We start from the raw sequence: 27,735 nt of genomic DNA, 5'->3' as shown, positions 1-27,735 counted from the left end.
CACGCAAGCATGAATATGACTGCATGCACTCTTTTTAACGAACAAAACAAAGGACCAAATCTCCTGAGGATCGTCATATGATCTGAATTGGGAAAACTAAATGTTTAAGCAAATAAGATCTATTGAAGTGAGATTCGCGTGCCTTACTACCAGGCCCGATTGCACGCACAAAGTGTACTGGTCGCTTTTAGAAGATTATCGCCTCATCAAGCCCTTTGTACTCTTTGTATCCTCGGGCATCGAAAGTCTCTGGCAAAACTTGTCCCAATACGATAATCTTGAGGGTGTGAGAGTTGTAGAAAAGGTAAGAAAGTAATTGTTGTAGAATTATTAAAAGCGTAAACAAAGAAGGTATTTGATTTGAGCCTCTTCCTAACTAACTTGTGCCGAATCTAATGCAAATGAGCGAAAAAAATTGATTCATTTGCATTGGATTCGGCTCATGCGACATGCGACGTTTAAAACAGGCCTAACTGGAGATCTTTTTTTTAACAATTTTGCTTTGGAGTAAGAAACATCAGAATGTTCTCCTAGTATTTCAAAACTAATTTTTCTCCCCGGTAATTTACAAATGATACGAAGCTTGTCATTCGATTGTCATCCTTAGTGATCTACTCACCAACCATTCATTGCCTATTTACATTTTTTAATCTACGTAAATTTGTCTTTACGGTCAGAAAGCATTAAGCAGATTTTAGTTGCTTTTAACTGCTCGACTGCTCTTTAACAAAAGCATGTTATCCATCTAATGACTCGTGATGTCTGGAAAAGTTAAATTACAACTTCCTGTTTTTTCTGAAATTTAGATCTCGTGACTTTTCAGACCAATAGTTAAAAATTGTTCATTCTGGGTGTAACAACGTTAATCACTCAGTAGTCGACTAAACGTTTGGAAAGGATGGCTTTCAAGTCTGTTTTAACTCACAAGGCACGTATTCCATCCATATGATATCACAAAGCATCGTTTACTGTTTGAACTCCATGAACAGTGGAGATGCGTTCTCCTACTGGCGCAGGGTTCTTGTTCCATTTGAGTGATTCTTTTAAACAGTCAATCGAATAACATTGCTACTTGAGTTTAACTTTATGACACATTCCTTTGCGTCTCAGGAATAGATCCTGTGCAACCTTCTCGATTACGGTAGGCATGGATTGAACTTAGGGCAAAGTTAAAGCGGAGAGTGCACGCCAAACAAGGTGAGGAAAATGTTAAAACTGTGATTTCCACTTCGTTTGGATGCCGCGCACCGGTGGCTCAGTTGGTTGAGCACCGGGCTGTCACGCGGGAGGTCGTGAGTTCAAGTCCGGCCGGACCGACACTCAGGGTCTTTAAATAACTGAGGAGAAAGTGCTGCCTTTGTAATTACATCTGCAAATGGTTAGACTCTCTAGTCTTCTCGGATAAGGACGATAAGCCGGAGGTCCCATCTCACAACCCTTCAATGTTCATAATCCTGTGGGACGTAAAAGAACCCGCACACTTGTCGCAAAGAGTAGGGCATGTAGTTCCCGGTGTTGTGGTCTGTCTTCTGTGGTGTATCATGGTTGGGAGGGTAAATGCTCGGAGATATTAGCTACACCAAGCTACTCTAAAATCCGAGGGTAAATAAAGATGTATGTATGTATGTATGTATGTATATGCTTCTCGTTTCAGCGATGCATGTATAAGTGAAAAATCCGCCCCCTACATCACATATGTTAGAATTTTCTCCCTGTGGTTAAAGGAATACTGGGAACTATCGGTTATAATTTCACAAATTGCTCAAGCAAGCAGACCTTCGTGCGACAGTCAGGTATTTACATGTACTAAAAAAAGAGCCAAAAAAAAAAAAAAAAAGCTGAATGAGCTCAATTCAAAACTTGCTAGCGGCATTAGGTAAATGCGTTTTTGTTTTCATTGCTAAAAAGTCAGATGCAGTTTTCTCAATAATTTTACTAAAGATAAGCGGATATTTTAGTCATTGGTCGTAGTGTTCTAATCATTGAGGTAACACTTGACGTATATCTAAACTGTCGCTTTTACAAAAACAAGTAACCGCCCTTTGCACTGTATGTTCTCCAGCTTTATTATAACAATCGTACTCCAACCCATGACTACCATTAAGGCCCTCTGGGAGCTGGTCACTTGCAAGCCGTAACAGGTGAGGCTTTATGGGACGCAAACCCATGACTGTTCGATTGCACTGAACTTGCTTTACCATCTGAGACCCATAACCTCAGTTTAAAGACATGTTGTGGGATGATTACTACGGTGGCCCAGAAGTGCGCACCGAATATAAATCACTCACACCGAATTTCGGTGTCGGTGATTTGAATTGGGCGTGAGTGATTCGAATTCAGTGTGAGTGATTCGACTTCGGTGTGAGAGATTTGAATTCGGTGTGAGTGATTAGAATTCAGTGTGAGTGATTTATATTCGGTGTGCACTTCTGGGCCACCGTAGATTACAAACTTGCAAGTTACCTGCTACCCTATGGCTTGACTGAAGCTCAGTCCCCATTTTTAACCCATTGGTATGTTGAGACGTAAAAGATTCATTCTAACGCCAGACAATTTTACTCATAAATGGGGGGCGGTTCATTACATGGTAACTACGATAATCACTTTCACTTAGAATTAGATAACCACAGTTCAAATATATGAAAGCTGACATGCTCTAGTACACATGCGTAGCAAAGATATTGTTGACGTCACTAGACGTTACTACACATCAATAGCCGTTATCACACGTTACTAGCGGTTACTATTCGTCATTAGTATCACCCAACTAGTGGACTAATGTAAATGCTTTATTTTAATTGGCTACGCTACTAGAGGACTATTAGCTCCATCTATTGCCAAGCTAATCAATCATTCCTTCAATACGGCCTCGTTTCCTCAACGCTGGAAGACTGCGAAAGTCTCTCCTTTATTTAAAGGTGGGAACTCAGAGGACTCAAATAATTATCGACCAATTTCGGTTTTGCCTGTGCTCTCAAAAATAATTGAACGGCATGTACATGACTCACTCTCTCGCTATCTTTGTGAAAACAACTTGATCTACTCTAAACAATCTGGTTTCCGGAGGCTTCATAGTACAGAAACAGCCCTGATCAGAATTATAGATGAACTGTTATTTAACTTGGATAATAATCGTGTAAGTGGCATGATCTTAATCGATTACTGCGAGGCCTTTGACATGGTTGATCATGTTATCCTGTTGGACAAACTACATGCCTATGGTTTAGACAACACATCATTATCGTGGTTTCAATCCTATCTCAGTGACAGGCGTCAATTTGTATCCATGAGTGAAAAGGAATCTACTACATCTATTATTCCGCATGGTGTACCTCAGGGCTCTATTTTGGGCCCTTTACTGTTTGTCTTGTTCATTAACGACCTTCCGTTACATGTTAGTTCTGCTAATACTGATCTATATGCTGACGACACGACATTAACTTGTTCCGTCAATTGGATGGATATGGATCGTCTGCAAATTTCTTTAAACGCAGCAGTTTCTGAAACGGTTCATTGGGCCACAGCCAACAAGCTTCCACTTAATGAGAAGAAAACTAAAGTTCTTACCATCTGTGGTAAACGTCTTTCCAACAGAATTCCTAATAACATTATTGTTTCTGTTAATGGATCGCAACTTGAAAACGTACAATGTGCAAAGCTCCTATGTTTGGAAATTGATAAGGAATTGGCATTTCATTCGCATGTTGATAAGTTATGCAAGAAACTATCTCAGCGTATCGGAATTTTAAAAAAGATTTGACATTGTCTGCAAATTAAGCATAGAGTTCTCTTTTATAATGCTATTATTAGACCAGTAATGGATTACGTAAGTGTTATCTGGTCAAACTGTGATAAACATTGTCTAGATCGTGTTTTAAAGCTACAAAAGAGAGCAGCGAGAATTGTCATTGGTGCTGACAGTTATGCACCCTCTGTTCAGTTATTTAACATACTCAAATGGATACCTTTCTTCGAGAATGCTAAATTAGCCAAGTGTTGTATCATATACAAGCGTTTGCAAGGTCGCGTGCCTAGTTATCTTACTAACTTATTGGTACTTACCGGTGAGACTCATTCACGGCAAACTAGATATGCTAAATTTAATATAGCCTGCCCTCGAGTTAATCGAAATACAGAAGGTGGTAGAACATTTACTGTGACTGCTTGTCGGGAATGGAATAAGCTACCTCTTCAAATGAGGAAAGCAGAGACTCTCAAGGCTTTCAAAAATTCTCTTTGGAATAGGATTTTTAAAGACCAGCAATCTTTAAATCATTTCTCTATATAAATATTGTGGGTCACTGTGCTGCATGCTAATGATTGTTTCATAGTTTTATTAGATTTTGATAATTTTATCATAAGCTCTGATTTTTAACTATTTTAACTATTTTGATCTTGTAATGAGGGCCTCTAGTTTATTAGCATTTAGATGCTATTTTGAGCTACCCTCGATAAATAAAGACTTCACTTCACTTCACTTCACAGTAATAGTCCTCGAGTAGCGAAAAGCGAGACGCTTCCTTTTGTTTTATTCCCAAATAAATATATTTTCAACTTCCATTTGCTAAGACATCGACGAAGGTCCCGTCTCACAACCCTTCAATGTTAATAATCCTGTGGGACGTAAAAGAACCCACACACTTGTCGCTAAGAGAAGGGCACGTAGTTCCTGGTGATGTGGTTTGTCTTCTGTTGTGTACCATGGTTGGGAGGGTAAAAAACAGGGGGCGACAGTAATTGGCGCAAACTGTTGTGGCGCTCTGCCAGCTTGACTGGTAAAGTTAATAAAATAACAAAATAAAATACTACACATCACTACCCGTTATCACACGTTACTAGCAGTTACTACTCGTCAATAGACGTTACTACACATCACCAGCCGTCTGTCCCAATTTGAATATATGAAAATGAAAATCTTGGCTCCCGCGGCCATTTTTTTTTCCGTCCTCGACCGTTGACTTGGAATCGCTTGGTGTTCTGTCCGACCTTGACTTGAAAAGAAATTCCTCTGGCATCCAGGTTACCGTTAGGCGTGAATCCTGAGCAAAAGTTATCCGTTGGACGTAAAAATGACAAAAAATAACCGTCAGCCGTGAAAAAAATATATTAAAGCATTTTGCGTGATTTTTTTTATTATGCAAAGGGAATAGGGGTATTTAGAAATATTTAGAGACTTCAGAGCACTCGACATCCTGTGCAGTTCTCTTTGAAATTCCGTCCCGCTAGGCTTGTCTGACAAGACAAAACAAAGCCCAAATCATGAACCCCCAGCAAGAGAGGATGAGGTAAGAGATCCCCATGCATGCCCCATCCGCATAGTGTTTTTTAAAATCTATCGTTAGTTTCACATCATTACAACTGGCCAACCAGGTGCCTCTCCAAAAACAGCTGCGTAGCTTAAATTAGATTTTAAAAAAATATCATTGGCCCATGCATGGGGGCTCCGTTTTCTTTCCTCATCTTCTCTTGCCCACAGTTGGAGGACTTGACAAAAATTTAAGTCGCATTCTGATGACCAATGACTTTTTCTATTCAATATGTGTACTAAGATCCTACTAACTAATACAGAGAATCCCAAAAAGCAAACAAAATTGTTTTTTTTTCAATGAGGGACGTTTGTTTGTTTTTCATGTAAGTTAACCGTGACGGAAAAAAAAGCGTTACCCGTGAAAACCTCCCCATTGAGAGCCTCAGGAAATGCGTTCTAGTCCCAAGAAGAGGTTTAACGTGTGAACGTGATAGACAGGGTAACGTAAAGTTAGGTGGAAACATCAAGGTCACTCGGTCGCGATTTCTCAATGTTGACATGTCTGGCCATTTTAGTTTCTGTAATAGGGTAGGGTTTGTGTAAGTTCCACGGTTTTGAACGAAGCAAGCGTAGATAATCTTCCTGTCGGTGTACGTTGGATCAGTGGCATGATCTGATCGGCGTAATCATAAGTTGAAAAGCTAAATATTTTTAGCAAGAGCCGATACAACGTAGATTTGACTTTAGTGGTGTACTATATTTTGGGTGGCCAAACCAGCCTTCTTCAGGTACAATGCGAGTTTGTATAAGTGCACATACCTATTATATTTAAGAACCTGTTTAGCCTAATTTCATGGTAAGGACCACAAATCTAGGTTCTTATACCCGGAGTAATATTGTACACACAAACATTTCAATTTTAATTATGTCGATGCTACTGGGACGCTGTTGCCCCATTGAGGGCCTAAGCAACATTTTGATGCATGTTTTTTCTCTCACGTGGGTTCCGCGGTCATAGTTTTCGTAGTTAGAAAATTAGGCGAAAATTAGGCTGCAACACCCTCCCCATACGCTTATGCAATTGAAGTTTCAATAATCTCATCGTAAAAAAAATCTTGAAATATGGGTATGCCATAGAAAATTGCATTTTATTTCAATAAACGAAACAAAAAGCATGGGTCCCCATTAGGCATTTCCGCGGTCGTTGTATTGGTGGCTTAGCGGCTCGGTAAATATCCACTATTATTAAAAACTGGATCATTGGATAATGCAATTCGAGAGTTTTGATTGGCTAAGCCATCATGGGCTATGTGCCATTATACCATGATCTACAAACACGGCAAGCATATGCGTGATTTTTTGGGCCTTATTATTTTTATTGTAGTCTAGTTTTCTATATTTTGGGGCCGTTTTTAATAAAACAATTAGTCCACTCTCGCTTGTTGGATATGAGATGATTATAGCCAACTCGGCGCTACGCGCCTCGTTGGCTATCTATCATCTCATATCCAACGCGCGCTCATGGAACAATTGTTAACTAGCCATCGACACTGAGGTGAATAGTTGGTTTAGTATATACTAAAACAATGAGATAATATAGTACAAAAAGATGATTTTAACTCATTAGTCTTCCAACGATTACAATGTTTTCGGGCGCAAATTCCCGCGCGAGTTGCTCGGAGGTAAATAACAAAGGATATTCGGAGTTTGAGCAGCCAATCAGAGCGCACTTTGAACGCTGTCCACTGTTTTAGTATATACTAATAATTATTATTCATGCTTGCATTTACTTTTTTTAAACAACAAGGCAAAGGATCAAATCTTCTGAGTATTATCACATGAGCTGTATTGGGAAAACAAAATGTACAAGTGAATTAGGTCTATCGAAGTGTTAATTCTGATTGTTGATTGATTCCCGATTTCTGGTTTTCCCTATGCACAATATTTTTGCAAATCGTCATCAGCATTCACTCAAGTGGTTTCTCTCACAATGAAGTTGAATTGGATGCACTTGGTTCGATATTTCTCTAAAGTTCTATCATGTAATAGTCTCGTAATGTAAAAACCCAGTAGAAAAGTAAATATCAGTAAGGCTTTTTGAAAATCTCTGATACCAAAACATGACGGCATATTTTTCTTTAAAAAAAGTTCTTCGATTTTTCTTTCAGTTAATGAAATCAACAGTTTAAAAGATGGCAAGTGCTGCACTATCATTTTCATCTACTACGGAGACGACAAACTATGCACGGTTGTGTCGTCTTCTAGTGGATGTGGGAACTCAGGCACTTAGAGACACCTTTGACAGGATACATCCCCCAAGCCATCTGCATGGAATTTTGGCAAGCAAGTTACCTATATTGCAGCCCCTGCGAAATAAGAAGATTTTAAATGCTACACAGTGGGGAACGCTGTACCCAACTATCTCATCATCAGTCTCATCAGCTAGCTTTGACATTACGCTTCTGATGGTACTGCTGAGGAACATATGCAGCTTGAGTGCACCAGCCAGCACTGGAAGCTGGGACATCCTTCCCCCTGCTTCTGATAACAGCATAGAATCCAACATAGCAAGAATCAAGTATTACAGAAACAATGTCTATGGTCATGCAACCCAGGCATCTGTTGACGAGATAACATTCCATGCGTTATGGCTTGAGATCAGCAATGCATTGTTAGCACTTGGATCTGCAGCAAGTTATACATCTGCAATTAGCCGACTGAAGACTGAGTGCATGGATCCTGATGTTGAAGAGCACTATCGTGAGTTGCTTAAAGAGTGGAAGAAAGATGATGATAGTACCAAGGAGAAGCTTGAACAACTTGAAGGTACACAACCTAATTAATGGCCGTTCATTAATAAATACAACTGCATTTGATCCTTTGACACTTCCTATTTTCTGTGCATTCGTTGCTGTTTTTCCTTGAGAAGAGGAAAGAGTGCTATAATGTTACAATACTAATTAATTTACATTGGTAGCTCCATAAACAGCTCTTGATCCTTGGCAATAAATTCAGTGAACTGAGCACCACTATTTTGAATATTTTGCAATAATTGTCCTGATACAAAGGTACACTCTACCACAACTGAGAAAGGACATTCAGCTTGAGGAAGTAATAATGGTTACATGAAATTTAATTTAAGTGACATTTTTTCAGAATTGAGTTTTTGATTCACTCATTTCACTTAAATTTATTGCGAGCGTCACTATCTTGAAGATTCTGACGTGTAATGCTTGCCTTATTGTTCTGATACAAAGGGCATTTTTATCTGAATAAGAGTGAGGCAACCGTAAAAAATTAATTTTACATTGTTCAAGATGGCCGGGAAATTTTAACAACAGAGGCAATACTGAAATATATTTATTTCAGACAAAACTCTTTTTTTTAAAGGTTCAGGAAATTTTGATTTTATAGACAAAATTTCCAGTGGTTTAATGTACTTTTTTTTGTTGGAGTGAAAAGTTCCTTTAAGCTATTGAGACCATTATTCCTACTGAGTTTCTGTGAGTTGCTGGCTTTACTTTGTTCGTTTCTACCTTGTTTTTCCTAATTTATTATTTTTTTTCTTAAATAATAAAGAGATCCTGAGGACACACGGAGTGCACACTCGGGACAAACTAAAAGAGATCCTGGGTAGGTTGAGAAGAGTCTTAAGCTCTGCTTGTGAATGTAATTGTGAAGACTTTGTATTTAAGCTGGTAAAAGAGACAAGGTTGTATTTTAAAAGCAAAGGCAAGGAGTAACCCACTTCCCTTATTGCCTGTTTTGTTTTCCTAAGGATCAGTCGAGCAGTTGAAAGAAGAAGTAAGCACTGGGAAGGTTGAGTTAAACAAAATAAAAGGTATGCACTTGACTTTAATAAGGCTTCAACCAAAAAATGAAGGGTAAATATGACGGTAGCATCAAAATAGATAATAATGATGGTACGTAGATTAAATAAGATAAATTGACACGAGTTTTGAGTACCTGAGGTCATAAAAGATGACTTGATATTCAGATGATATTCCATTTCACAATTATATTGAAGGGGATGGTGCAATGTCAACCCCCGTAAATGTATGAAGAAATTCCTGCAAAGGAGCACTTTGATTTTTTCTGTGAACATCCCCATGTCAGTTCCAAGGGTTTCAGTAGATTTTCAAGTTGGCCAACTGGTTTGACTAGAGTAACCGACTGTTGTCATCGTCAAAATGAATTTTAATCTTTGGTTTGAAAGAATTATCACTAACTAAATTAGTTCAATTTAGGCAACAAAGTAGCCGAATACTCGGAGTGAAGTAGCCGATGCTTTTTGTCAGGTGTCGGTGCTTATTGAAACCACTGAGTCACCAACGAAAAAAGAACCATTTTCTCCAATATACCCGGTTTTTCCACATCAGCTGTGCAATAATAATACTGATGATTATAATAAATATATCTTATTGGACGATTTAGTGTGTAGCATCGTGGGATATTTTTACAGGTCGCATTGCCGTATTTTGACTTGCCCTACGGGCTCACCAAAATACAAGAGACAAGTAAAAATATCTCATGAAACTACACACTAAATCTCCGAATAAGCTACAATTGTAAACAACCGCTTTGCACGTGACAAACGCGGGACAAACGCCCGGGGGGGGGGGGGGGGGACGCGATATATCCCTGGGTGGGGAGGTGCGGTACCCTGTTTAAGACATTTAACCCGAAACCATACCCTGTGTAAGACAATAATAGATAATAATAAAATAATAATAAACATTTTTATTTAGCGTACATATCGATAAATCCATGACGCCTCACAGGAAAACACTAAAAAGAATAATTAAATAAAGTAATCAGTAAAACTAGTAAAATTACTGCCCAATTTGAGTTCTTCAAAAAGGTAGTAAATGTCGAAACTCTTTCTTATTTCATCCATTGGCAATCACAAAACTATTGACAGCTCGATCAACAGAGTAACGAGGTTTAAGTTTAAGACAAAAATTGATAAATCGTTACCCTGATTAAGACAAAAAATGATAAATTCGATACCCTGTTTAAGACAAAATTTCCGAAAAACATACCCTGGCTGGCCGTACGTCCCCATTAAGCCCTTATAAGGGAGTACCCCCCCCCCACCCCCCCTCCCGGGGACAAACGTCAGCACCTCAACTTGTCAAACCGTTTTTCTACTGTACAAATATCGTGGAATGTTTGTATTCGTTTCTTGCGTTTTATGAAGTGTAACTAATACAGTTGGATAATAAAGATAGTAATAATGAAAGAGAATGAAGCAGTGATAACCTTGACGGCGAGGATGAAGGTTCAATAAAAGAACAGGCATCTAAACCTTATGTTATACTTACAAAAAGTAACGTTGGTCGAAATGATCATTTCTGTTAGGAGACTCATTTTAAAGGCACAACTTCAGTTTTTTACTTCTTTACTGTGGCGTGGAACTTCAGCACTCTGCCGTTGTCGGCAGCCAACTCTCTCATCAAACTACTCAAAACTGGCGTTTAAATATGCTCTTGCTGAGCAGTGATTGGTTAATGAATACATTTCCTTTGAAGAATGAAGGACAATAAGTTGACAGCCTCGGCGTATGATTACCTTCCCAGGGTATAGCACCTGAACTATTCAAATAAATGAACGCAGCAAAAACTTACAAGGTTCGCCTGATTCAAGTACTTTCGAGAGTAAGCTTTCGGTGCCAAATGCAGCCGTGGCTGCTCAAAGAGCTTGAAAAGTTACAAAAACGTGATCCTTAATTAAACTAACAACAACAAAGGCGGAAAAGCTTGTGGCAAATACTTGCGGTAGATACTTCAGCCTATCTAAATTCGAGGTAATTGAATTGTTTGATAAACTGATAGCAACGGAAACGGAAGTTTCCGCGGTCCTTTACACTAACCGCTAATATAACTAACATTGTAGGTCTTACAAACTTACCACAAGTAGCCGCTAAAACGGTCCTCGTGTTTCCAACATTCGGCTTTCTCCTGATGCATTTTCCCGTGGGAAAGTTACTTAAATTAACTGCGAGGGACGAGCCGAGTTGTCTGCGACACTTAGCACGGTTAGCACTACCCTGGGTGCCAGAGGATTTTTTTTCAAGGTCGGAGAGAACGCTCAATGATACCAAATGAACGGTCGAGGACGAAAAAAAAATGCTTCTGGTCGCTCGACCCCAGAGGTTAACACTTATGGCCATCCGCCAAACTGACATTGGACATTTCCTTACAATTACACGACGCAATATCTCATCTTAATATGACAAGCTTTTCGCTGTAAAAAGAATGAAAACAGGCAGAATTAGAGCTTTAGTTCAACATGAAATAGCTTTTCTAAGCAAAGCCGCGCAGATCTACAGTATTTAGGTCTAAAAACCACTTTGAAGACGGTTAGCTTTTACTTGTTTTGCTGGGTACTACTATGTCAATACTCTAAAAAATTCAATTTTCTAGGAGCTTGTCTCGTTAGTCTAGAATATACAAGGAGAACCCATCGATCTGAGCTCAACTCTTTGGCTCGCCTAATGTGAATGTTCTCTGCACATTGAAATGTTTGTTTCTTTGAAGTAGATTTGAAGTCTGAAGTAGATTGTACTTCGTGTAAGTTAAATAAAAAGGGAAATGTCAGTTTGAGGGACGGCCATGAGTGTTTACCGACTCCAGAACCTCAATTCCATGTCATAAAATTGGGACAGAATTTGTCCTAGTTCGCTGATTGGACACTACGTTCGAGGGAGTTTCTGATTGGACAAGTCGAAAGCGTTGCGTGACTTCGGCCCGAGAGGAAAGGACCAAAGTGTTTCGATGGTCCGTGTGCTGCTTCAGTGCCTTCACGCACTATAACGGCTTTAACAACGTGAAAATATCCATTTTAATTGTAGTTAAATTATTTTGCTTATCGATTAGCGCATGAGAGCGCTTGTAGATACTCAAGCTCTTTTGAGAGCGGTCGGAAGAATTAACGAAAACAGTTGAACTCGTCAACATGTGTGGCAATTGTGTCTGGGAACGGAGCACTTACGGACAAACATTGGTATGGAAAGACAAAAGTTTCTCGTATTTCGAAGTCTGCAATATAGGCAGTGATCTCTAGCTCTTTGCTATTACAGTATCCTGTTTTAAACACGTTCAACAAAGTTTCGCTCTGAGGGAAAAGAAATTCATCAAAGAAATCAATTTTATGCACCTAAAATCATGCAATACAACATCATTAAAGTTGCTCCAAAATTATTAAAGACGTTGAAATGAATAGCCAGCACTGTAATCGCAATTTTCAGGAATGTTTGTAAATGATGCACTTCATTGCGTCACGTGGGAAGCAGTCTCAGCTTGGCAGCCAAAACTGGTTTGACGAGAAATCTGAGCTGTCTCTTCGCATTGAAATGAGTTTCTGGGGTCGTGCGACCAAAGGCTTTTTTTTTTCGTCCTCCACCGTTGATTTGGAATCGCTGAGCTTTCTCTCCGACCTTGAAAAAATTCCTCTGGCACCCAGGGTAGGTTTGCACGTTTCAATTTCCTATCTTAGTTCTTAACGCCGTGCAGTTAGAACACTTTCCATACAATAAAGCGACCTTGAGAATATTGCTTTAAAAATATATGCTTAAATATTTCTCTTTTTACTTTTTTCTCATGGTCAGAGTCTTTCAATAAGGAAACCTGCCGAGCAAAGCTTCAAGAACATTACATAAAAACATCCAAAGTGCGAACGTCTGTTTGGTCCAGCTCGTCTCTTGTAGATATTGATCAAGTCTACACCCGACTGTCAGTAACACAAAGGGAAACCACCTCAGCTGGGTCAAAACAGTTTAAGATAGCTCACTACGGTGACCTCTTCACTCCAATCGCTAAAGGCAATCAACCAAAGAGGATTCTTGTGCAAGGAGAGACGGGAATTGGGAAAAGCACTTTTGCAAAGAAGTTGGCAGTGGATTGGGCCCGACTTGATGAGGCGCCGACATTCTTGTCACCAGTGTCGCCTGGCCCTCGTAATCTCCAGACCCGGGGTACAAGGACTAGTTGCTTTCAGTTTCGTGAGCTTCGTCGGTGGTGGATAAACGCAAACGATGAACAAACAACTGTCCTCAAAAAGTTCAAGCTTGTTGTTTTCGTTGACCTCAAGGAAGTGTCCAAATGTCAAAGCCTTAAAGATGTCATTTATAACTCAAGACTTTTTGCCCGTGAAGACAAATGGTTAGTGAAAGATCTTCTGAATTACATCACCAATCATCAAGATGAAGTTCTTCTGTTGCTGGATGGCTATGATGAGTATCTCTGTGGACAAGAATCTCAAATCTTTGACATATTCAGTGGAAAAGAATTGAGAGACTGCTGTGTATTGATAACAAGTCGAATTTCCAAAGCTGGTGAGCTCCAAAAATTCCAAGACCTGCTTGCAGATATAACAGGATTTAGTGAGAAGGACAAACTGACGTATATAACTCGACAGCTTGGTGACAACAGAAATGCCAGAGATTTGTATTATCACTTGAAAAAAAACAAACTGAGAGACCTTGCAAAAGTTCCCTTGCTTTTGCATTTCTTTTGCACGCTATGGAGGAAGGAACAGTCACAAGGCTTTTCGAAGGGCGAAACGAGCTTATATTCAGATATTGTCCAGCACATTTTAAGCCACAACCAAGAAAAGAACACCCCTCCTCGCATCAGCAGAGTAGAGGATAATTCAGAGATCCTCAATCAAATCGGTAAGCTGGCTTTAGAGTGTCTTTTAAACGATGACCACATCTTCTCGTATGGCAAACTTTCTTCTGAAGTCCTGAGTGAAGAAAGTGTTGCCATTGGTTTACTTCAAGTAACTGAGTGTACAGAAAGCTTGCAACCAACGGAAATGGTTTCTTTCATTCATAAGAGCATACAAGAATTCCTAGCAGCCTGGTACGTGACTCACAAATGTATATCTGATGAAAAACTCGGTTTGATCGAAGAACACACTCAAACCTTGAAAAACTGTCGCGAGTTCGAGAACGTTTTTCGATTCATATGTGGACTTAGTGATGAAGGAGCAGCGAAAGTGTTTGACCATTTGAAGTCAGTGAGAATAAACGATCCTTCACTTGATATATCAGACGCAATACCAGATGAAGACCACAAATACAAGCCATTGGATGACGTTGTTGAGAGACATTTACAATTCAGTCATCTGGTTTTTTATTGCTTTGAGGATGTACAATCAAAAGAAAAGCTTGCACAATTTTGCGTTGATTGCTTTGGCGGGATTACAGTTCTCAGAGAACCACCTCCTTACCTTGCGTTACTGTGTTCCGGTGTGAAATCCTGGACTTTTATTTTTGGTCCTTGTGAAAGGTTTTGGGAGACAAATATCGTTGTTTTGACTCTTTACAAGGTGGTAGAAACACTGAACTTCCTTGATGCCACAATAAAGATAACTGAGAATTCTGAAAGTGTTCCCCTCGGAGTGTTTTTGAGAACATTCCTCAACATTAATTGTGCAATATGTGGTTTTTCATCAATCCTTCATATCCACTACGGTGATGTCAATGTTTATTTCAGGGACTTAAAACTTTCTTGTGATGCACACATCAGACTTTTTACTGAGAGTGCACAGGCTGCCGCCTTACCGTGTCATTCGGCAAATTTGGTTCCAAGAAAGACGTCTCTTGAGTTCTTAAGTACGTTTCGGTGTTTTGGACTTTGTGCAGTGAAAGATCTTGGTGCTGTAATCAAAACCTGCACCCATTTGATGAGTATCGTTGTTCGTTATATGGGAGACAGCGTATGCGAATTTTTGCAACAGCTCCCAAACCCTAGCAAGTGTAATTTAAACTTGGAGGGTCATTTGATGTCAAAAGGCGGTGAAGAACTCGCTGAATTGTTGCCACGTTTTGAAAACATCACCAGACTTTGTATTTCCTTTGATTGGGGCTGTTGTGAGAAAGTAAGCATGAAGTTGGTTTCCAGTATCACGCATAAGAGCCTCGTAAGACTGTCGCTCTATGGAATCCACTTGACTCCATCAGTTGCTGCAGCGCTCGGTCTTTTGCTCCCGAGATTGTCATCCTTACAACATCTCTGTTTAGGTGGCAAAGGTGATACCAGCTTAAATGTTGAAGATATGTTGGCCCTTTTTGGCAGAATAGACAAAGACATGCCGTTGGAATCGTTGACGTTCAGCAATGTCAGTGTTAGTGGGAGTCTCAATCCACTAACCAGAAAACTTTTATTTTTTCCGCATTTGACAAGGCTAGACCTTGAATACTTGCATTTGAATGAATGTGACCTGCAAGATTTGGAAACGTCCGCTAGTGATATCCCAAACCTGGAAAACCTGAGCCTGAGAGGTAACGCATTGGATCACTTGCAAAAACCCCTCACCTCATTCTTAATGAAACTTGGTAAAATCAAGCGCTTTTATTGCATTGGTTGCAAATTGTCATGGAAATTTTTGCGAGTTCGGCTTAAAGAAGCACTTCCCCATTTATCCATTTTTTCCAATGCCCCTATTGTTGTCTGACTGGCCAAGGCATTGACCTCGTTCCAAATGCTGTGTTACAAGCAAGCAAGTTTTGACGATTTGTATTGAGATGATAATAGGTTTTCTTGCGTTATCGGCGTCAAGAGAAGTTCATCAGTTTTATCAACACTTACACTCGGGGTATTTCAGCCGGCTCAAATGTCTGACCCGACGAAACATTGAGTGAGTAGAAAAACTGCAAACAGCAATTTGTTCTACATCAACCGACTTGCTATTTCAAGCGATGGTTACCTATGCGTTTTCCCTGAGTTGCTACATGTTTCTAAACATCATTCAGTGAACTGAACGCCTTACGACAGACTCAGATTATTGTAAACCGATCACGAGACCAAAAATGTTACTTTCCTGTACATTCCGAGTCCGAGACCCCTGACGGATGTACAAATAGCGCGCTCACTTTACGTTAGTCCCTCTTATACCTTGCCTTGAAGCTCGGTCAATTCCGCCACCCTTTCCCGGGACCGGGGGGGGGGGGGGGGGGTTTCCGTTGACTTGTGCATTAGTACGGATACATACGGCACGGTATCGCGGCAGAGCAACCGACACGCACTGTTTATTCACAAATTTATCCAATGGAACATGAATTTTTTTGTCGCGACTTTTAAACAATTGGTTCACTTTTCTTTACTTGTCACTGCTACATACATACATACCGATATCACAGGCCATTCACTAACTGAGCGAACATAAAACGCTGAGAAATCTCTGCGTTGTCTTATATATTCTGTATTCATTTTTGTTATAATAAGTTAGAATTTGTCACTAGTTAATTTATAAGTTGACCTTGTTTTTTCAGCTGCCCAAGGAAACCTTTGTAAATTTAATAATCTTTTTAAAAAAATTACGAAGAAGAACCAGAGTGCAGCTTAATCAATTTTTAGTCTGACTTGGTGCATTTTTTAGATGATTCTTTAAAAATAGACACAACTCTATGACGCGTTTACTGCGAGAGGCTGCAAACTGCTATCGTGGCCGTTTACCCGATGCTACAGATCTCACTTGATTTCTGGTGTCTCTTCGCCTTTTTTTTTTTCACATCGCAGAAGGCGATTTTTGCCGTGGCTAAACATGATTTTTTCGCGTCTCTTTACATGCCCCACATTAACTACAGCAGATTTTAAAATTGGTGAACATTAGATTTTATTTCGGGGAAACGGAAAGAGTTTGAGTTTTTGAAAGTCAATTAGGATTATACCTCGAGATCCTTTATTCAAAAGAATCTCCACCCTCACCCCCCACATCTCCTGGTAGAGAATTCTGACTTCAGGCATAGGCAATTTCGGGCTATTTTGTATTAACCCGAATTTGCCTCGCATCCACCTTAGATTATATTTTAATAGGACTATTGCGCCGTCGTTCTGACGTAAACACCTTTTGTGTAATAACAATAGTGCAATCTAGTACGTCAAGATGGCGGTGTCCGGGAAATTTGAAGTCAAAACTAAATGATTCAGAAATTCAATTATTTTGGATACAAACGCTTTCTATTCATGAGAGATTTTGAAGAAAATTAACTATTCTTTTTCTGGATGGGAGGTTCCCGTTGAAGTGGGCTTGAGTGGCCTCCCTGTTTAATGCCAACGGTGTAAAAGAATGATGTGGCAGTTTGTATATTGAAAAGACTATGATTCCGCTCTGATACTAACTCCTGTGTTTTCACGGTGAATTTCAGTTAAAACATTGAGACTTTAAATCTCCACGTCTTCTTTTGATGACATATCTGCTGTGAAGAATGCAGAAAGCTCATGTGATATTTCTTTCAAGAAGTGTTTGGGTCACCAGAAAGATTATGATGACATTATCCTCGTCAGGGTGGGTGATTTTCGCGCTGGTATGAAGAACCCCTCTTTCCTCTTCCTCCTCCAATAACTGTCTCTTGGCGTTCGAAACCAAGTGGACCCTACGTACTGCTGTAACTGCTGCAACTCATCGATCCATCATGTTCTGGGTTTTCCTTTCGATGGTTTATTTCTCTTGGGATCCACTCTGTCACCCTCGGTTTGCACTGACCTAGTTTTGTCGGTTGTTTACGAGATAGAGAGATTCAGATAGGTCTCGCGACAACACAACGGATTCAGTTTAATCACTTCAGATGGGTAGTTTCACCATAGTGAATCGAGGGACTGGTTATGAAACCTTAAAACTTTCAAAAGCGAGAACAATAGACCTTATTCATAAATGGCGGTCACATTTATAATTCTTTTGTTCAAGTGCAAATTAGCCTACCAAGCCTCATTTTAGAGCAAGAATTCTTTTCAATTCACTGTAGGGTATCGAGGCTTGGTAGGCTAATTTGCACTTCGACAAAAGAATTATAAATTGACCGCCATTTATGAATAAGGTTTCCCTGCAAGCAGAGGCTCTTTTCCTGGTGTTCGCTGACGGAAGAAAAGAGACCTCTGCCATGGATCGAAAATGGCTTTGATTTAACCGCCGTCCACGATCTTGGACGGCTGTATTACAACGCATGCTCCTCGCGGTGTTGGCTGACCGTAACTTGAGCCCGTTGCGACTCGCGCATTTCTTTACATTAATTCTGCTGTCATTTATTGAGCCCACATTAGTAAACATAACGCGCTCGTTACTCAAAAGATTTCGATCGTAGAGGGTTACAAAGTTTTTTTTTCTTTCGTTTTGGATTACCTCGACGATGGAAAGATAAAGTGAGGAGCAGTTACAGGCCCTGTTTCATTTTTTTAAATCGGCGAGACACGTTTGTGTGCTTGGTGACCGGGCATTAGAAAACTCTGATCTACCACACTGCTGTGCTTGTTGCACGAAAGGTGAAAATTCTGCCATCTAACTCACTTGTTGTGGTTGTTTCACCGCTAAACGCAGTCATAGCTGACCAAAGCTATTGAAATGGAGCGGGAGCTGTTCGACAACGATACACTGAAGGAGCTCAAAAATGCCGAAGTGCTTTACTGCAGTCCAGAAACCTCGGAAAACATCCGATCCAAGTAGTTCTTTTTAAAGATGGACAATCGGTTGATTGGAATTGTTGTGGAGAAATCACATTGCGTAGTGAGCTGGTAGGCCTAATCGCTCGGGCTATAAATCTCGGTTTGTCGATGTTTGTTTGAGTGAAAGGTTTTAGTTTCGTCACGTGTAACGAACATTACGTGTGATGGCTCGGTCGCTAAGCCGGGAGCATGCTCAATGTAGTCATTTTCGATCCATGGCAGAGGTCTCTTTTCTCCCGTCAGCGAACACCAGGAAAAGAGCCTCTGCTAGCAGGGAAGAATAAGGTCTATGTTGCAATCGATGTTGAATTGACCGTAACCCTGCACAATCTTTTGTTTTCGCTTCGCACGGGTTCGCAAATTAGTTGCGCATAATTTAATCGAAGGATTTGATTGGTTATCTTCTTGAAAAAAGGTGTGCTTTGTGCAGGGTCAAGGTCAAAAATACAAAGGAAATTGTCCAGTTTCATAACCATCTCCATGCATTAACTATGGTTTCACAGTAACAGACAAATCCAACTAGCTAGCTCCTATCCGACTTTGTAACACTCGCCCTCACACACACACACACACACACACACACACACTCTGTAATTACAGTGGTTATCAGTAACACGCGCCCCTCAACGACATTTTTTCGTATTCGCAAATAAAATTTAGGTGGACGTCAATCAGATGTTTCCATGATGAATTCAACTGCCGCCAGAAGAACAAGAGTATCGTCATGGAAACATTTGATTGACGTCCGCTTAAATTTTATTTTGAAAATATGAAAAAATGTCGTTGAGAGGCGCGTGTAACTGATAACCGCTGTAACATTGAGCTTGCTTATATAGGTTTCGGTCAGTGTTCTAGAGGCTTCTACAGTATTTCGAAACAGTCTAATAATAGCGACTTGTGACCATAGGGCTATTAATAGAAATTGACAATTCTGCATTTCTGGAGCGATCACTGGAACTTTCTAAATATCATAACAGACCTATTACCTGTTAGTCCTGCCACATGACCTGCCAATTGCTCTAATTGCCACGATGATGTCTCTTTCTGTCTTTAAGAGTAACGTCAATCATAACTCTTTCTCTGGTTAGTTGCAAGCTTTTAGAGCTCGGCTGAGTATCGCTGAGCAACCATTTTGCACAGTCTAATGTAATTACCTGTTGTACACATTCATTGAAAGCTTTCATTCGAGCTTCTAGACAATATTCTTGCTTGGCATTATGTTGTCTAGTTTCCTAAAAACAGTCCAACCAAGTCGTGTTCTCGGTTTCATTTATCTGATCTGGTCATTGTCTTTGGTGAAGAACTGACCGAGTTAATTAAGCGAGTTAGGTTTATCTGTCGATTTGTCGGATCTTTTTATCATCGAGAATTTTGACATATTTCCCGTTGCCTTTTCTTTAAAGTTACGTTTTTGGCGGCGAGAAATGTAAGCCGGACATCCGTCTGCGTCCGAAAGTGAACGTGGGCAGCTTTTTGCAGGCCCTCAGCGTAAATCTGTCCCCGTGACAACAACGGCATAATTATAAATAGTCGCGCAAATACATTTTTTTCTCTTGATCTTTCTTGCTCAGATCAGGGCCCGGTTGTTCAAAAGCCGATTAACGCTAATCCCCGATTAAAAATTAACCAAGGACTTTATTTCTTTACTCCCAAATGCTGTTCAATGCTGACATTCGACAAAACTTTACACTAGAAGAAGTCAATCTTGATAAACAAAAATAAGCAAAAGAAACCTTTCACCAAAATGTTGAAAACATGAAACAAAGGTTTACGCTAATCCTGGATTAAGTTAATCGGCTTTCGATCAACCGGGCCCAGGTGAACTGAAATGGATTAACGGTGATGGGAAACAGAGGTTATGATATCAAGTGAAGCTATGATCCTCGCAGTTATGAACGCAATTTTTGCAATTGCGTAAAGAAGCCTGAAATATTCAGGACTTCAACGGGGTTTGAACCCGTGACCTCGCGATACCGGTGCGACTCTCTAATCAACTGAGCTATGAAGCCACTGACGTTGGGAGTTGGTCATTTGTGGATTCCAATGTTCCCGTGAGGAATGAATCAACGATGAAATGATATATGAAATGGATCATATATGAACTGCGGACATGAAATCAAGTGGAGCTATGATCCTCGCAGTTATAAACGCAATTTTTGCAATTGCGTAAAGAGGCCTGAAAATATAGGACTTCAACGGGGTTTGAACACGCTCTCATTGGTTACTTCGAGGTCACATGACATCTAACAATAAAACTGTTTCCCGCCAAAAGTCTCTGAGCGGGCAACAGTGCAAAATCTATGACTTTAGAGGGTAACAGGGTAACAGTGCACTGTTACCCGCGAATGTTGACCGACGACCGCCGTTGCCGTTGCTGTTTCTTTTTGTGCTATATAACAAATCACTTAATGACTGGTCCCTCGGGAAACAATTCATTTTGTTTCCCTCGACTCTCAATGTTTCCCTCTGTTGCGCCTCGGGGAAACATTGAGATTCTCGGGAAACAAAATGAATTGTTTCCCGAGGGACCAGTCATTAAAATGTTTAATATACACCTTATTCCAAAATGGCCGCTGATTTATGCGGATACAAATTTGCCCTTGTTGCCTCGTTCAAGATAAAATATTCTTTTGAATTTTAAGCTCAAGAAGGAGGCATCAAGGGCTAATTTGAATGAAAACAAAAGAATATTTAAATGGCGGCCATTTTGGAATAAGGTGTATTTGAAGTGCGGGTAATCGATGAATGGAAGAAATGAAACATGTATGCTTATTTGATTTGTCTTTTTTTCGGAAACACACAAGCCCAGCAAATTGACCTACTCCCAACTGAGTTGCTTCTTAGCTCAGTTGTTACAGCATTGCACCAGCATGGCAGAATTCGTGGGTTTTATTCGAATCCCGTTGAAGCCGCCTGACTTTTTCAGGTCTCTGTAACAAACAATTACTTAAATTGGTCCAAATAAGTGCGAGGGGCATTTCTTTGTTCTAGCGGAAGTCTGTCTTCTGAGACGTCCGCATGCACAAACGTCCAGTCCACTTCGTCCGCCATTACATGAAATCTTTGCTTTTCTTTCAAACATCAGACAGAGGTTGACCTGCATGCGGACGTCTCGGAAGACAGACTTTCGCTCGTCTAAAAATAACTTCCGTGGACATGACATATCCCAAGGGCTCGACCGGGAGCCTCCTTCTCTGTCCCCTCATTTTCTCTTGAGGTAACTTGTTGAACGGAATAAACCACATATATCAATATTTAATTTGGTTGCAAAAACAGGAGCTGCCAGATTTATTGATCATCGTACGTTGAATCGTTTGTAAAGCTTTGGGCGCAACCTATATACCTCGCTCCCTGTGATCTCATACACACGTAGTTCTGCGCATGAGGAAGAACTAGCTGAACTGATACGTTGGTAAGGCCTTTTTCCCCAATCCAATGGAGATTGTTTTGGATTGCGTTACACATCATTTCTTGCCAAAATGGTTAGAACATTTCACATGTCAGGACAGTAGTGGCGCTCAGATTTTTAAACTGGTCATCGTTAATGGATAGACAAGAAGACATTAAAAGGGGAAACAGCTCACTTCCGGTTGCCATTCGCGTCTTGAAGGATCTTCAAAGTCTGTTTCCTTTCATATCGTGCATCTTTGCCATAAGGTAAACATCAAATGGTTCCTATTTGTCAATTCAGAGTCACTGAATTTCGTGAAAGTTGTGCTTTTGAACGGATGGAGTAAACATCCCACCTAGGGTCGCCTAGCAGAGGTATTCATCTCTTTCGCAGTATTGCTTTTGTTAACATTTCTAGCCTCCTGCCTCCTATGGAAAAGGAGAAGAACTTTATTTAAGTGTCTAGTCTTCTAGCGCTGGATTACTATAATTGGAAACACTGTAAACTGAAATCAAAAAATAATTAATTAACGCAAATCAAGTCAAATGTTGGTTTATGAAGACAGGGGAAAAAACAAAATAAAAAAAAATGAAGAGAGGGGAAAATCGGAGTACCCGAATGAAAACCTCTCGGTGCAGAGTAGAGAACCAACAAACTCAACCCACATTGGACCACATTGATGGAAGGTGTGTACTCACTACTGCGCAACCACCACCCCCCTTCCTTATGTGGAGTATATAAAATAGGCCACTTGGGATAATACCATAATACTTTTTGTTTGTTCCCCCAAATTTTGCATAAGCATTGTTTTTGTTTTCTCTTGGGACCATTGTAAGTCCCAAGAGAAACTGGAAACAGTGCTTATGCAAAATTTGGGGGACAGACAAAGATTATTATGGTATTTTCCGAAGTGGCCTATCGAGCCTCACAATAGGCGCAGTCGTTTTCGGTCTCGCCCTCTTTTTCTCTTGAACGCGAGTTTGGCCAGATCTCAGCCAAAATTAAAGGAGTGACAACCTAATTTTGAACCGAAACTTGGTGAGTTTTTCTGCAGACCGCAGACAAACCCTAACTCGCAGCTATTGAAAAGTAACCGGTTTAAAGTGCGTGCTTAGACTTAAATACTGTTCATCAGCGCTATTTGAAATGGGTGGTTAGATCAGCGCCTTCTTGTTTTGCCTCGATCTTGTGTTGTATGACGCTGAAATAACGCACTTTTCGTGGCATGGTAACTAGCGCATGCTCAGGGGTGATAAGATGCAAAGACGCCCAGTTACTGCCGCTTTCTTCACGGAGATAATAGACCTTTTACAGTTTCTGACGGTTGGGAGCAAACGCGGCTTAAATTACTATGAATGTATGGCATTTTGGCCGAATTCAAACCTCTATAGCTCCGCTGCAAAAAGGCAGATTTCAAAAATTTTGAAATATTTTTAGTCTTTTTGTTAATATCCTTCATGCGACGGAAAATTAGATCATTGCACAAGGCACAACGTCTGAAAATTGGATATTAGAAATCGCCTAATGTCGCTTCGAATTTCGCGGGAATTTGCTTAATTTTATTCACAAGGGTTTATATGAAATTTACAAATTTCATTTACTGTCGTTATAGCTGGATTCTGATTGTCATACTTCACGAAAATAATCTCAATAGAAGTGCTTTTTGAGAGGTATTATCGTCAAACCTTAAAGGATTTATAATGGTCCAAAGTCAGTAAACGTTGCCATACATTCACTGTAATTTAAGCCGTGTTTGCCCCCCCCCCCCCCCCCCCCTCCCCCCCGACCAATATGGCGTCAGAAACCGTGGAAAGGTCTGTGCTCATGAGTCACTAAAGGTACGGTAAACAAACTTTTGTTGATTTTCTCGAACCATCGGTGGCCACCATGAGCAATCCTGTTCATGTGAATATCAGAAAGATTTTTAGTGGAGTGTTTTCGAAGAAACTGACGTTTCAATATTCGCGCCGAGCTGTTGGAACTCAGCTGTCTCCCTCTGTTTTACCTGCGTTCAAAGTTTGTCAGTGGATTCCCTTCGGCATCTGAACATTAATGAGATGAATGCGGATAATCTGAGGTAGTAAGATGCTTTGAGAATTGACTTTAAATAGGTGGTTTGCACTAGAGACACAGTTCAGATAACAGCTGCAATGTACAATTGCTGGTGGACGAACAAAAGGAACTAAAGAGGGTTTTTTTTCTTTTCGTCCACCAACACGGCGGCGATGATATAACGTGAAAACCACCCACATCACAAAACATAGGCAATCAACGTACAACATACGGCCTAATCGATGTCCCGCAAGTTGTATGACAACTGCACAGCGCAGACTGCAGACTGCCCACAAATAGCGCTGATAAACAGTTTTAGAGTCCAAGTACTCATTTTAAAACGGTTATCTTTCAATAACTGCGAGTTAGGGTTAGTCTGCGGTCTGCAGTCTGCAATTGTCAGACACCGTAGACTGTAGAGCACAGGTATTGCAGACCAATTCGGCCTCATTGGCAGAGTGGGGTAAGGAATACGTAATAACGGTGGACTGTGTAAGCTTATTTTATATTTGATAGTGGGGGATACAGTGGTAAAGCCGTATTTGTACACAACTCGCATTTAGCATAGGCTAACCGAGGCGAGTTGTACTCACATAACGTAAAGTAGGGTGGGGAACACTCACTTATAATGACTCCTACGTTCCTGACCAATGACTCATAGAATTCTAATCAAACTTCACCTTACAGGTAAGCCTCGTTTAATTTTTAAAATTCTATTTCGTCATTGGTCTACGTCACTACGAAGTCACGTGAGACTTTAAAGCAGTCTGGTAATGAAATAATTGCAATTCAAAACATAATAGCATTTTATTTAGAAAACTGTGAGATACAACTTGTTCCCAAAAATTCTTATTACAACTTAAAGGTTTGTCGTAAAACTTCCAAAAAGTACTCTCTTTCCCATCCTGCAGCCTTCATTATAGTGTACAATGACGTGTTGTTAGCATATGCTGCTGATGTAGATGCAGCACGAGTACTGTGTGCTCCAAAAAACATACATTTTATACCTGATCTTGAAAGAAAAAACTTTTATCCATCTACTAACCGAGTCCTTGTGAACATTAACACAATTGGTTTAAGCCACAGCTGATCCTCGCCATTACGCACACCTTCAGTTTTCTTAAGGTGTTGTTTAATTAAGGCTTTTTACAACACACAAGGCACTATCCGGAGAGTATGGTTTAAAAACTAGTGGTTCCTGGTGCTTTCCAGTATTAGATGTCTTAAGTAATGTGGGTATCTGAGAAAAAATACACAATCATCACTCATATTTATACCACTACTTTTTAAGCCTGCAAATTGTCTGACAGTGTTGTCCAGAAAGTAACATATTTAACAATAAGCGAGGGTTATTGACCTGGAGCGAGGAACGTGATATAGGAGGGAGTAGCCCGAGGGCTCGGCACGAGGGAAATATATCACTTATCGCCGAGAGACGGGTCAATAAAAAGCTTATTTGTTCGTCGGTGAGGTTTTCTACAATTCAAAATATATATATATTAATTCTCTCGAGGATTAGTATGCACATGTGTAGGATTAGTGTGCACTAAGTTCTTGGAAGCAATGAGCGACTCCGAAGAAGAATTGCTTTCAACTCAAAGCAGCTTTTCCGGCTCTTCTGAAGCTCGTTCTCGGCGGATGGAGGTGGCCCAGTGGATGGAGGTAGTGTGGCCCAGTGGTTAGGGCGCTTGCCTTGAGATCCGGAGAACCCGGGTTCAAGACCCGCTCTGACCACTCGTTGAATTTGTTCCTGGTAGTCCCTGGTTCAACTTCCCAGCTGCACTTGTAAATAGCCAACTGGTTTGCCTCCGGCCACTTGGGATTCTTAACAGTTGTTGTTGTTGTGTTCTGTTGTTTCGTTGATTGTGTTTCATTGGCCCTGAAAAGCCCCTATGGAGAGCGGTCAATTAAGTGTGTATTGTATGTAATCGGACAAGTCAGACTTCTAGCCAGGTTGCTCATACTTAAACGTTGAAAATGCTGTCTTGGATTCATTTGACTTAACAATCCTCAAGAAAATTATTTATTGCTTGAAGGTCCACCCGCTATCAATGTCATTGCCGCGAGTAAGTCCCACCAAGTAGTTATGGACGAGAGAAAGGGAAAAACGTCGTACATATAGAGGATACTAACACGAAACTGTGAACGGATACAGTTAACACACGAAAGACCACCACGTGGTCGGTAACTGTTTGAAATGACTGGGCAAACGAAAATAATCGATTCCTCTTAGCCAAAAGGAACTCGACGATTTCGTCGTAGTGCCCGAGGACAATCTTCTGTTCACAGTGTGCGACTTCGAACTTTCCTTTTGACTTGGTAATTTGTTCATGAAATAAGGAAAAAGGACGGTACGTTTTACCCTCCCAACACGCTTTATTTTTAAAAAAATCAGTTGCGTGTTGGCATTCAAAGGTTTTTAAGAGTTAATGGGATGACTGATTTGGAGCTGTTCTGAGACCCGCGTTACAAACTGTTTCAAGGTTCTCTTGACCCTCAAATGAAGCGGCTTGGAGGCGATTTGGTCATGAAAAGCAACCAAAACAAACAAAACCAATATCCGAAGAAGAAGAAGAAGACGAAATTCTGTGCTCAAAGGGGTCTCTTGGGAGACAAGGATGCCAAGACCCTTGTTTACAAACTGGTTTATTTATTTATCAAGTATTTCGCTCCGCGCAGTGGGAAGGAACATAGGGGCTTGACGGTCAATAACCAACTGGCTGATGCATGGTTGATAGACTTAAAAGAAATGCATTTAGTTTCCAAAAACCCGACCTTCTAGGCATGGTTTGGTAGTATTATAAATAGGGAATCGTCGCTCAAGGAGTGTTCCCTTTTAGAGACTGGGAGGATTACATTTTGCAAACGCCTCTACAAGCAAGACTCGCATTCAAAAGAAAAAACTCTCAACGACAATGCATAGGAGGGCTTGCTTTCAATATTACCAGACTTGCGTTTTTCGCCAACTATCGTTTGGAGCAGGTGCACTGAGGTGCGGTCAGTATAGAATATGGACTGGGGCCGGGTATAAAACACGGACTGAAGGCTGCGGACTGCGTACAAAACACTATGAAAAAGGCACACAGCAACGAAATGGCGACAGGCTGACGACAAGAATTGAACCATAGCGTTAAATTGTGATGCTATAAGACGCGGATTTTTTTAGGCTGCTTAAGACGACGATCAATTGCTCAAGGTTTTAGTTGAAATTGCAAAACTTTTTTATGTTGTATCTATCTGGGGTAAGAAACGAAAGTGATTTATGGAATCCGTCGCGGGTCAACAGCTTTTAATATGTGTAGAAATCGAGAAATTTGAAGGACTTCAGTGGGAGATGCAATTGTGGTATTTAGACAGGGGTCTATTTACCTATTCGCAAAATAAATGTTTTGCTGCGATTGATACAACTTTTTGTTCACCTAAGTGTTTCACGGGTCCATCTGTAAAGAGTACTCGACCAAGAGAACAACTGTTATAGTCCATGTCCTGATTTACGCTTACACACTACCGACTTCATCTTTAGCCTCTTACGCAGATTCTGGGAGTAAAGATTGCCTGACGATCCAAAACAGTCTTCGTGTGTTTTGAATCCATCCGGC

At 40.4% G+C, this 27,735-nt stretch overlaps 1 protein-coding gene across 1 annotated transcript in view; it reads left to right on the top strand.

The window, feature by feature from the left end:
- The first annotated feature begins 951 nt into the window (after positions 1-951).
- Positions 952-27,735, top strand: part of LOC137981847 (uncharacterized) — a 73,215-nt gene continuing 46,431 nt past the window's right edge. Inside the window, exons 1-6 of the mRNA XM_068828889.1 lie at positions 952-1,034; positions 1,111-1,197; positions 7,417-8,074; positions 8,828-8,881; positions 9,027-9,089; positions 12,858-15,703. Coding sequence (XP_068684990.1) covers positions 7,441-8,074; positions 8,828-8,881; positions 9,027-9,089; positions 12,858-15,703 — 3,597 coding nt within the window. The 5' untranslated portion in view covers positions 952-1,034; positions 1,111-1,197; positions 7,417-7,440. The remainder of the gene's footprint in view (positions 1,035-1,110; positions 1,198-7,416; positions 8,075-8,827; positions 8,882-9,026; positions 9,090-12,857; positions 15,704-27,735) is intronic.

Source organism: Montipora foliosa, chromosome 13 (assembly GCF_036669935.1).
Source record: "Montipora foliosa isolate CH-2021 chromosome 13, ASM3666993v2, whole genome shotgun sequence".
Lineage (NCBI taxonomy): Eukaryota > Metazoa > Cnidaria > Anthozoa > Scleractinia > Acroporidae > Montipora > Montipora foliosa.
This window is presented reverse-complemented; position numbering and strand designations above follow the sequence as displayed.